This window comes from Vicia villosa, linkage group LG3, assembly GCF_029867415.1.
Source record: "Vicia villosa cultivar HV-30 ecotype Madison, WI linkage group LG3, Vvil1.0, whole genome shotgun sequence".
In the NCBI taxonomy this organism is placed as follows: domain Eukaryota; kingdom Viridiplantae; phylum Streptophyta; class Magnoliopsida; order Fabales; family Fabaceae; genus Vicia; species Vicia villosa.
In genome coordinates, this window is record NC_081182.1 from 123740507 (window position 1) to 123753829 (window position 13323).

General features: G+C 36.4%; 1 protein-coding gene across 1 annotated transcript; it reads right to left on the reverse strand.

The window, feature by feature from the left end:
* Positions 1–9931: 9931 nt before the first annotated feature.
* On the reverse strand, positions 9932–12940 carry LOC131658904 (uncharacterized). The gene is made up of 4 exons (XM_058928153.1): positions 12853–12940; positions 12415–12750; positions 11920–12078; positions 9932–10050 (listed from the first exon to the last, which is right to left on the reverse strand). The coding sequence occupies exons 1-4, from the start codon at positions 12938–12940 to the stop codon at positions 9932–9934; spliced, it is 702 nt and encodes a 233-aa protein (XP_058784136.1).
* Between the last annotated feature and the right edge of the window lie 383 nt (positions 12941–13323).

A 13323-nucleotide genomic window follows, 5' to 3' on the forward strand; every position in this document is an offset into this window, starting at 1 on the left:
ACCATACTTTCATACAAAAAAGACACTTCATTTTTAATTGAACGTCTCAATAATGAGGTAATAAATAATTTACACTCCATTATTTTTTAAAATTTTAAAATTTATTTTTATAAACGTAAGTTTCATAACATTTGTTTTTTTTAATTTCTTTTGCCAGTTATTTCAATTACAATCACATACAGAGTTTTATGATGGGTTTGTGAAGTTAAACTTTGAGGAATGCATTATAAGCCTTAAAAAGGACCTCAAAGCAAATGCAAACTTTATCAGAAATTCTATTCACTATGTTTTGCCCAACACTAAGTTACAAAAAAGGGTGGACTAAGTTACAAAAAAATGGGTGGGGTGATGATAAGTCTTCCGGATTCAATGGAAGAGTTGAAAACAATGGCTGGTAAAGATATACCTAATCATATTTAATTGTGAACAATTTTTTTTTTGAAATTTGTTTTCTATTATTTATTTACTATCATACTTGGTTGTGTTTAAAATTAGAGAACTAAAGTTTGGAAAATCAACTCCCAACAAAGTGTATGATGAAAATTGGACTGAGATAGACGATTGTTCATTGATTCGTGATGGAGATCACATATATTTTACTCGAGATTGTTTGTTTATTTGAGATTAGACTTTTACTTGATATTAAATTCTTTGTTATGATAGCAATTATACTATTGGGATGGCTGTTTTGCCAGAGGCAAATTCTATGATATTGAAATTTTCTTTGAATATTTTTTAGTGGTATGAAAATTACACACAATGGTTACTTGAAAATATTTTTGGGTACATATTATTAGTATTTACAAATATTTGCAATATGATATGAATTTAACAAAAATGCAAAGTAAAAACTTCATAATTTGAAGTAAATTTATCATTTTCTTAGAAAAAAAATGTTGAGTCATATGGATTTAAGAGCATTAAATACTTTTCATTTGAATTGATTTAAGAAAGTTATATTTTACATCATATGTTAAAAATGCATCAAAGTGTTACAGTATGTACATATTCTTTCTACAAGATACAAAGATGATTACGAGCTTTCTAAGGTACAAAGTTTCTGAAGGATAGAAAAACACTTAGAAAGGGGGGATTTGAATAAGTGTAGTCTAAAAACTTGAACGATAAAAACAAATTGCACAGTTATTTTTATCCTGGTTCGTTGTTAACTAAACTACTCCAGTCCACCCCCACGGAGTGATTTACCTCACCTGAGGATTTAATCCACTAATCTCAACAGATTACAATGGTTTTCCACTTAGCCCACGACTAAGTCTTCTAGAGTATCCTGATCACAACCTGATCACTCTAGGAACAAATGCTTAGACACAAGCTAAGACTTTTCTAGAGTATCCTGACCACCACGTGATCACTCTAGTTACAACTGCTTAGACACAAGCTAAGACTTCCTAGAGTATCCTGATCACACTTGATCACTCTAGTTACTTACAAATTAATGTAATCAAATCTAAGAGTATTACAATGCTTCTGAAAAGCTTTAATCACAACAGTGATATTTCTCTTAAAGTTTAAGCTTAATCTCACTAATATATTACAACAACAATGTAGTGAGCTTTGGTGAAGATGAAGTTTCTGAGCTTTGAGTTAAACAGCGTTTCAGCAAGTTATTCAGAATAGGTTTTTTCAGAATTCGTAACCTTGCTTCTCATCAGAACTTCATATTTATAGGCACTTGAGAAGATGACCGTTGGGAGCATTTAATGCTTTGCGTGTTCCGTACAGCATTGCATTTAATGTTTCATGCTTTTGTCAACTACCTCGAGCCTTGTTCACGCTGTGTCTACTGACGTTGCCTTTAATAGCTTCCAACGTTCCTTTTGTCAGTCAGCGTAGCCTGCCACCTGTACTTTCTTCTGATCTGATGTTTGTGTATACAACGTTTGAATATCATCAGAGTCAAACAGCTTGGTGCATAGCATCTTCTTGTCTTCTGACCTTGAAGTGCTTCTGAGCGTGATACCATGAGAACTTCAGTGCTTCTGCTTCTGAACTCAAGTTCTTCTGATGCTTCCATAGACCCATGTTCTGATTCTGCTTTGACCATCTTCTGATGTCTTGCCAGACCATGTTCTGATGTTGCATGTTGAACCTTCTGAGACAAAGCTTCTGAGCGCTGATTTGTGCATACTCTTTATATATTTCCTGAAAAGGAAATTGCAATGTATTAGAGTACCACATTATCTCACACAAAATTCATATCCTTGTTATCATCAAAACTAAGAATATTGATCAGAACAAATCTTGTTCTAACAATCTCCCCCTTTTTGATGATGACAAAAACATATATAAATGATATGAATTTGCGATCAGAAAGAGCAGACGGCTAAAGACAATTTACACAGCTATAGCATAAGCATGTGAATATGTCTCCCCCTGAGATTAATAATCTCCCCCTGAGATGAATAATCTCCCCCTGAAATTAATACTAGAAGAATTTTAATAATAAAAGACTTCCCTAAGTATGTCAGTAGAGACGTTCACAGTGCTTGATCTACAGAACATTCATGACTTCTGATTTCTGCTTCCATAGGACAGCTTCGGAACATTGAATTTCTTTAGATCCACAGAACATTCACAGCTTCTGATTTCTGCTTCCATCGGACAGCTTCAGAACATTGAATTTCTTTAGATCCTCAGAACATTCACAGCTTCTGACTTCTGCTTCCATCGGACAGCTTCAGAACTTGAATTTCTTTAGATCTTCAGAACATCCACAGCTTCTGATTCTTGCTTCCATTGGGACAGCTTCAGAGCTTGAATTTCTTCTTACATCACTTCATGCTAGATTGTATCAGAACATTGTTGAATGTACCAGAGCATCATCAGAGCATCTCTACATCCTGAAATGTTACAGAACAAAACTAAACGACAAAAGTCAGCATGAATGAGTCAGAACATAGAATATGTTTCAGAACACATAATATGTATCAGAGCCATATAGAATGTGTCAGAACAAATAGACAAAATGTTTCAGAGCATATTCTATCATTAGAATATCTGAACATTCTTCCTTCTTGCTTCTGATTCTGAAGCTTCATAGCACTCAGCTTGCTTCAAGAATCCAAGAACTTGATTCATCTTGTTGCTTCTTATGTTGATCTTGTAAAGAAAATCTTCAATTCCTGCAACAACACAACTTAAAGCATAGAACTTTGCAAGTTCTGTTAGCAATGTGAGGCCTTTTTACCCGGTAACTGATATAATATTTAATCAGATCATTTATCATATATTTTCTCCCCCTTTTTGTCATAACATCAAAAAGAATATAAAAGATTCAGATGTAGAAAACGACAGAATCAAACTTTTCATTGATTAAGCAAACAGAATTACAAAAGATGTATGCATAATAAGCAGATGCAATCAAACAAAGAAAACTACAAGGACTTAAGGACTACAACCCTAACTTAGACATAATCTTAGCTAACATATCATGAATCCCTGCGGTGTTCTCAGTTTGTCTAGCCATGAAAGCTTGAAACTCTGCATGCCTGTCCAGACTAGAACCTCCACTGTAAGAGAATGCATGAATTCAAGGAGGAAGTGAGAGACAGTTCACAGGAAGAGAGCTAATGTCTCAAATGGAGCTTTCCCTTAACATAGAAGTCAAGAACATGATCCTTAACTTCATCCAATATCTCAAGAAAGTCTTCTTCCTTTGGATAAATGTTGATAACAGCATCACAGAAGAGATCTGACTTGAGACTTCTTGGAATCTTGAGAGATCCGTCTTGAAATCAATGTCAGCGATCCCCGAGATTTGTTTCTCAACCTGGAACCAGACAATCCTTCCAACCGTTCTATTCAAATAGATCGACCACCCTTGAGCCTTCGTCTTCGTTTTAGGTTTGAAACCATAAGCACCCAAGTCATCAGAGTCCACAGAAGATTTACACAAAACTTCCATTTCTGATGGAGGAATGTAGCGAGTTTTCAGTGGAGAAACCTCTTGTCTGTTGAATGCTTGTTGGGAGGAACTTGAAAAAGGATTCATGATGAATGCTAGGTTGAAGATGAATAAACTAGGGTTTATGCAACATGCAGAGAGAGAGAGAGCGAAAAAGAAACTGAATGCAAGAAAGAGAAATATAAGAGGGAAAAGAAACGTTTGAAGAGTATTAAAAGAAAACAAATAAAAGGAAATGATGGATAGCATTTAATGTTACATGACATGAGGAGAGATAATAATTACAAAATAAGTGATTAGCACAGTTACCTAAGTAGGCGTCCCCTCAACTGCACGCACGCTTGTCCAGAAATAGTGAACACGTGTTTACCATCTGGATAGCCAGTTACAGCTGTTTTACTTTTAAAGAGATTCTGAGTCAACTTAGACAATGAAACGTTAGTAATAACAGAATCACTACTTCTAATTGATTACAATCAGAACTTCTTATAAAAGACTAATCCAATCTCATTTCAGAAGATACTCATACATAAGATCTTCTCATCTTCTCATTCTGGGCATAAATCCATACTGATATTCTTCAGAATGAACTTAAACCTATCTTCAGCAAGGGGTTTTGTAAAGATATCAGCCCATTGATGGTCTGTATCCACAAAGTTTAAAGATATAACGCCCTTCTGAACATAGTCCCTTATGAAATGATGTTTAATCTCAATATGTTTAGGTTTTGAATGTAAAATAGGATTCTTAGATAAACATATAGCAGAAGTATTATCACAGAAAATAGGAATGTTACTCTCATATATCTGATAATCTTCTAGCTGACTTCTCATCTAGAGCATTTGTGTGCTACAACCAGCAGCAGCAACATATTCTGCTTCTGTTGTTGAGAGGGCAATTGTAGCTTGCTTCTTGCTGTACCATGAGATCAGATGACTTCCAAGGAATTGACAACTTCCAGAAGTGCTCTTCCTTTCTATTCTATCTCCAGCATAGTCAGCATCACAGAATCCTACTAAGTTGTAATCTTTGGATCTTCTGTAAACTAAACCAACATTATTAGTACCTTTCAGATACCTCAGAATTCTCTTAACCGCAGTTAAATGAGATTCTCTCGGATCTGATTGGAATCTAGCACACAAACAAACACTGAAGAGAATGTCAGGTCTAGACGCAGTTAGGTATAGAAGAGATCCAATCATACCTCTGTACAACTTCTGATCTACCTTCTTACTTACCTCATCCTTACCTAGGACACATGTTGGATGCATAGGAGTTTTGGCTTCTTTGCTTTCAGAAAGATTAAACTTCTTCAGAAGTTCTTTCACATACTTCGTTTGATGAACATAAGTTCCGTCAGAAGTTTGGTTGATTTGAATTCCAAGGAAATACTTGAGTTCTCCCATCATGCTTATTTCAAATTCAGCCTGCATAGACTCAGCAAACTCCTTTCCAAGTGTAGCATTAGATGTTCCAAAGATGATATCATCAACATATATTTGACATATTAAAATATCCTTTTTAAAGGTTTTACAAAAGAGAGTAGTGTCCACTTTTCCTCTAGTGAAACCATTTTCCAGAAGGAAGGAACTTAAACGTTCATACCAAGCTCTCGGAGCTTGCTTCAATCCGTATAATGATTTCTTTAATTTAAAAACATGATTTGGAGACTTGGAGTCTTTAAAACCAGGAGGTTGATGGACATAAACTTCTTCATCTATATAACCATTTAACAAGGCACTCTTTGTAACACCCCCTTTTATACCCCAAAATATTTAACAAATAATCAGAGAATAACATGCATATAATTCGAAAGGGCGTCACATCGATGCTTTTAGAAGAACTTAAAACCTTAAAAAACTGACAGCATTTATCTATACAGCACAATATTCCTGGTCATTTTTAATAACAGTCAATATCAAATCACAATTTAACCTGGATATGCATTTACAGCGGAAATATATGATACTCATGTGATTTATAAATGATTCATGTCCCATACCATGATCATACATCGACTAATACTCTCAATTCAACATAAACATAATCAAAATGGTTTGGCTTGTAAGCCTCTCAAAAGACATGTAATCAATAAATAAGTTCATCATTCATAGCATAATACATACGCAAATATAACATGAGTTCAATACACCTAGTCTACCCAGTGTTACATGACCAGAGCATCGACTCACTACCTAGTCTCCAATAACCAAGGAAGAACCTCCGACTAGGTCACACGCGGCTACTAAACTCCAGAACCTGCATGTCGCCAAACGAGGCAACATTAAAACAGAAGGGTGAGAATACGAACCATTATGAAGAAAGTATAACAGAATACAATGGTTAAATTAATACTTCAAGTAATTAGTCATACTATCTAAAACGGAATATATAATAGAAATCAACACATAATCCATATGTTAACGAGTATACAACAAGCTTAATTGGTATAATATTTCAAATCTACTATTATATTCCCAAATAAGTGCACAAATCATAATTCTCACATATTCACACATCTAATCAAATATGTATTCAAACTTCACTAGTTTTCAATTATCAAACACATACACATATCACATCTACATCAACTTCACATACTCAATTATCGCATAATTTTAATGTGACTCAATGCAAGATATGTGACGCTATGCATGTGGTACCGAATTGTGAACCCAAAGTTTCACCGCTTTCCGATTCAATATCTAGAATCCAAGCCACGCTTCCGATCCGGACAAGACCAAAGCCCACCAAACGTAAACATATAGTTTACCGCTTCCGATTCACTTTAGAATCTAAGCCTCGCTTATGTTTCAAAGCAAACCACCTTTGTTTCAAGGCATCCATGATATGAATGTATGTACAATGTAAATCAAACATATGCAATTAAGATCATCTCTACCATCTTAATATTTAGCATAACACAATAATTCACTCAATGAATTATCCACAATATTGTACACAACATTCTCATCACATAAGCATTATTCACATATAATAATCAACACACAATTACAATCCACCATTTTAATTAATACTAGTCATTGATATTTAGCACATGCTAATTCCTAATTTATCAATTATATAGAATTTACTCTTTTTCATAATAACTACTAAGTCATTAGGATCATGCCATCTAACTATTCATAAAAAAATTCAACCTTAGGACAATCATAGAAACATACTCATGTGTCAATTCTATTAGGAATCTCCTATTTAATATATCAATCAATTTCCACCAAAATGTAATCATTTACCAATTAATCTATAAAACTTATTTGTTATTTATTCCTAGTAACTAAGCATAATATGTATCTTCCATTTCTATAGATTAAATTAACTAAATAGCAGCTAAATGAATAAAGGAACAGGACCCTAGTGTATAACCACAACGTGACACATATGTAGGGAAAAGGAATCCATGGCCTACTAAGGGTTGCCATGCGGCACCCCATTTCCTTCACATTCCAATGCTGCTACAAGGCCATGGTCAACATGAATAGTTGGTTAATTTCATGTGTACAATGGAACAAATGACTATTATAATTAGTCACTCCTAGTATGATGGTGTTTCACAGGTTGTAATTTAGTGGTTCACTTCATCAGCCAATTGAAGAATTAACAAGGCATAATGAAATTCAATGGGGCACGTTTCTTGTAGTTCCAAAAGGTAACAGTGCAGTGCTATTCATCATATGGAAAAGGGGGTCCACGGATTCATGTTTCTAATTGGCCAAGGTAGTAAAATAAAAGAACATTGGGAGGAGCAGAACACGCTTCCCCTTGGTCACAGAAATAGTTACAGTGTTTTGTCATGCTTTCTATCATCAAAATAAAAGGTTCATGAATTCTTTAATAAAAAAAAAGAACAACAGAAGTGGATAGACTTACTGCGTACTAGTGGTTCACGGTTCAGGCCAGCTACTATATTGTTTCTATCCATTAAATGTAATGATAATTCATGTTGGAAATGACCCAAACAAACAGCCATTGGTCTTCATCACCATATAGTGATGTGATTCGGTGACCCACACTCCTTTCTCCCCATTTCATTTTCAAATGGATATGAACACAAGGGTGTTTGTTCCCAGTATAAAAATCCAATTTCTCAACAGTTTCAGCATAGTAAAATAGAAAATCAACAGACACATATTTTATAGGATTTATCTATATGCAAATATAAATATATTAACCTACCCATTACCCCATTATACTAACCCATAATGATTTGGGATTCTCCCCCTTACCTCTTGTTTTCTCCTCCAAAACCCTAGCTTTCTCCTCTTGCTCTTCTCCTTCACTTCTATTTCTTCAAAACCAGAAAAAATTAACTAATGATGCTTCTACCCCTTATTTCCTTTCTTACTATCTTTATTTATTATATTGGGCTTTAAAAAATAATAGCACCCCCCAATTGCTTATAACTCTAATAAATAGGCCCAATTAATCTAACTCTAATAATTTAATTAATTCTATTGAACACAAATTCCCTCAAGTTTAATTAATTAAATTAATAATTAAATCTCATAACTATTAAATAATTAATTTAACGCACCAAAAGTATAAAATAATATAATAAAATAAATACTTAAAAAAATGGGTTGTTACAACTCTCCCCAACTTAAAAGATTTTCGGCCTCGAAAATTACCTCAAACAAACAACTCCGGATACGATTCCTTCATCTTATCCTCGAGTTCCCAAGTGATATTGCCATCGGCGACTCCGCCCCATACCACTTTCACCAAAGCGATTTCCTTGCCGCGAAGCTTCTTCACTTCACGATCTTCAATCCGCATAGGTGTTGTATCAATCGTCAAATTATCTCTTACTTGAACATCATCCAACTGAATAACATGCGATGGATCCGCAATATATTTCCTCAATTGAGACACATGGAACACATCATGGAGATTAGAAAGAGACGGTGGCAATGCAATCCGATAAGCTACTTCACCCACTCTTTCCGAAATTTGGTAAGGACCAATAAAACGTGGTGTTAACTTACGTGACTTTAACGCTCTACCAACTCCCGTTATTGGCGTAACACGAAGAAACACATGATCATCCTTCTCAAACTCAAGAGCTTTCCTTCTCTTATCATGGTAGCTCTTTTGGCGACTTTGAGAAGACTTCATCTTCTCTTGAATCATCTTAATCTTATCCGTAGTCTCTTGAATCAATTCGGGTCCAACCACAGCACTCTCTCCCGACTCATACCAGCACAAAGGAGTTCTACACCTCCTACCATAAAGTGCTTCGAAAGGTTCCATTCCAATACTTGAATGGAAACTGTTGTTATAAGTAAACTCAATCAAAGGCAAGAAACTATCCCAACTTCCCCCTTGTTCCAAAACACAAGACCTTAAGAGATCCTCAAGTGACTGAATAGTCCTCTCCGTTTGACCATCAGTTTGCGGATGGTACGCTGAGCTCAAACGCAACTTCGTACCCAATGCACTTTGTAAACCTTCCCAAAATCTCGAAGTGAACCTCGGATCTCTATCCGAAACAATACTCGACGGAATACCATGCAAGCACACAATTCTCTCAATGTATAACTTAGCAAGCCTCTCCATTGAATAATCCATCCTCATCGGAATAAAATGAGCACATTTAGTCAATCTATCCACAATGACCCAAATTGCCTCGCAATTACTCGATGTCCTCGGTAAACCTGAAACAAAATCCATCGAGATACTATCCCACTTCCACTCGGGGATAGATAACGGTTGCATCAAACCAGACGGTTTTTGATGTTCAATCTTTGACTTTTGACAAGTCAAACAAGAATACACAAATTCCGCTATGTCTTTCTTCATGCCTTGCCACCAAAACATTTTCCTCAGGTCTTGATACATTTTAGTAGCGCCCGGATGAATACTCAAACCACTTCTATGTCCTTCCTCAAGAATCCTCTTTCTCAAGTCCGCAACATCTGGAACACAAACTCGATCACGACACTTCATAATACCATTCTCATCAATTCGAAAGTCACCACCTCTTCCTTAATTAATCAATATGAATCGATCAACCAAGCTTAAATCAGATTTCTGTCCTTCTCGAATCTCATCCAAAATACCACTAGTAAGCTTCAACATACCAAGCTTCACACCACTAGAAGTCTCTTCGCACAACAAACTCAAGTCTCTAAATTGTTCCAACAATTCCAACTCTCGAACCATCAACATAGACATGTGTAATGACTTCCGACTCAAAGCATCGGCTACAACATTCGCTTTACCAGGATGGTAGTTTAAACCAAAATCGTAGTCTTTCAAGAACTCCAACCATCTCCTTTGTCTCATATTCAACTCTTTCTGATCGAACAAGTACTTCAAGCTCTTGTGATCACTAAACACATCAAACCTTGATCCAAACAAATAATGTCTCCAGAGCTTTAACACAAACACCACAGCTGCCAACTCCAAATCATGTGTAGGATAATTCCTCTCATGAACCTTGAGTTGCCTTGAAGCATAAGCTACAACTTGTCCCTTTTGCATTAGAACACCTCCCAATCCCAACAAAGAAGCATCACAGTATACCACGAAAGGTTCTAACGGATCCGGTAAAATCAAAATGGGGGCAGAAGTCAATCTTCTCTTAAGTTCTTGGAAATTCTCTTCACATTGCGAAGTCCAAATAAAGGCTTGACCCTTTCTAGTCAACTGCGTCAACGGTAACGACAACTTCGAAAACCCTTCAATGAACTTCCTATAATAACCAGCCAACCCAAGAAAACTTCTAATCTCAGCAACAGACTTAGGTGCCTCCCATTGGGATACAGCCTCAATCTTCGAAGGATCAACAGAAATACCTCCACTTGAAATCACATGCCCCAGAAAGCTTACTTCACTTAACCAAAACTCACATTTAGATAGCTTAGCAAACAACTTCTTCTCTTTCAACACGGATAGAACAATCCTCAAGTGCTCAGCGTGCTCTTCCTCACTCTTAGAGTAAATCAGGATGTCATCAATGAATACCACAACAAACTTATCCAGGTAGTCATGAAAGATCCTATTCATATATTCCATGAACACACCAGGTGCATTAGTCACACCAAACGGCATCACAGAATATTCGTAATGACCATACCTCGTCCGAAAAGCAGTTTTCTAAATATCCTCAGTTCTAACGCGAATCTGATGATAACCAGACCTCAAGTCAATCTTGCTAAACACACATGCTCCAACCAACTGATCCATCAAATCATCAATTCTTGGAAGTGGATAACGGTTCTTAATCGTCACTTTGTTCAATTGTCTATAATCAACACATAATCTCATCGAACCTTCTTTCATCTTGACCAATAGAACAGGTGCACCCCACGGCGATACACTCGGACGAATAAACCTCTTCTCAAGCAACTCTTCGAGTTGACTCTTCAATTCTTTCAACTCTGAAGCGGACATCCTATATGGAGCCATTGATACAGGACTAGTTCCAGGAACTAAATCAATCGAAAACTCAACTTCTCGTTCCGGTGGTAAATCAATTATATCATCAGGAAATACCTCTGCAAATTCACAAACTATAGGCAATTCCTCAATGGTTCTCTTCTCGCGCACATCTAAGGTTGCTAACAACATAAACAATTCAGCTCCACCATGAATCGATTCGTTGACTTGCTTAGCGAATAAGAATGAATCTTCTTTAATACAATTCTCAGGAAAGATGACCGTCTTATCAAAACAGTTGATATGCACACGATTAAATTCCAACCAATTCATGCCCAAAATCACATCAAGTTGTTCTAAAGGAAGGCAAATTAAATCGATCCCAAAATCTCTACCAAAGATACTTAATGGACAATTCAGACATACATAAGAAGTAGAAACAGAACCCATAGCAGGTGTATCAATAACCATACTTCTACGCATATCAGATAATACAAGATTCAATCTTCTAGCACAATCCAAGGAAATGAAAGAATGTGTCGCACCAGTATCAATTATAGCAATCAAAGGTGTACCATTAACGAAGCACGTACCTTGAATTAGCCTCTCATCAGAAGTGGCTCCTGCACCAGACAATGCAAACACTTTTCCTTTTGCTTGCTCCTTCTTTTGCTTGTCACATTTTGTACTAACGTGACCTTTCTCTCCACAGTTGAAACAAGTCACATTCGAACCACCTCTACAATTAGTAGCTGTGTGACCATACTTGCCACACTTGAAACAAGTAGTAACCTCTTTCTTGCACTCAGCAGCTTTATGACCCTCAACTCCACATTTGAAACACTTAGGTGAAGTAGAAGATCCTCCCCAACTTGGCTTCTTGCCAAAACCAGCTTGTTTCCTCTTGTCATCATACGGTTTCCCACGATCCTGATTCTTTCCTTTCAGACTCTTGTAGATAGAGGCACTCTCTCTACTATCCTCATCATAAATCCGACTCTTGTTAACCAACTCAGTAAAACGGGTAATCTGTTGGTAACCAATAGCCTTCTTGATATCATGTCTCAAGCCATTCACAAACTTCAAACATTTAGATCTCTCAGCATTAGCAGTATTATAGTGGGGACAATACTTGATAAGCTCTTGAAACTTAGCAGCATAAACAGCAACGGTACCATTTCCTTGCTTCAACTCAAGGAACTCCACCTCTTTCTTCCCACGACAATCTTCAGGAAAATAGTTCACCAAGAAGACATCACGGAACAGATCCCAAGTAACCTCAATGCCATCTTCTTCAAACCTCTGAAGAGTGTTGTTCCACCAATCTTCAGCTTCCTTTTCTAGCATATGAGTACCAAACTGCACTCTCTGAGCATCAGTACAGTTCATAACTCTGAATATTTTCTCAATCGCCTTCAGCCAAGCTTGAGTTTTATCAGGTTCATGTTCACCTTCAAAAACAGGAGGATTGTTCCTCTGGAATCTCCCTAAAGCACGGTACTCATCATCATCTCCATTTCGGTTACCAGCATTCGCTTGAGGAATCTGACCAATGGAGCCAGCCAACATCCTCAACGCCTCAGCAATAGCATCATCATTCCTACCTGCGACCATCGTCCTAGTCAACCAAACAACCAGACAAACAGTATCGATCGTGTCAGATACACAAATCAAATACAACAAGATAAGAAAACATTAAAGACTATTGACCAACTGGTCGACCATGCTCTGATACCACTAATGTAACACCCCCTTTTATACCCTAAAATATTTAACAAATAATCAGAGAATAACATGCATATAATTCGAAAGGGCGTCACATTGATGCTTTTAGAAGAACTAAAAACCTTAAAAAACTGACAGCATTTATCTATACAGCACAATATTCCTGGTCATTTTTAATAACAGTCAATATCAAATCACAATTTAACCTGGATATGCATTCACAGCGGAAATATATGATACTCATGTGATTTATAAATGATTCATGTCCAATA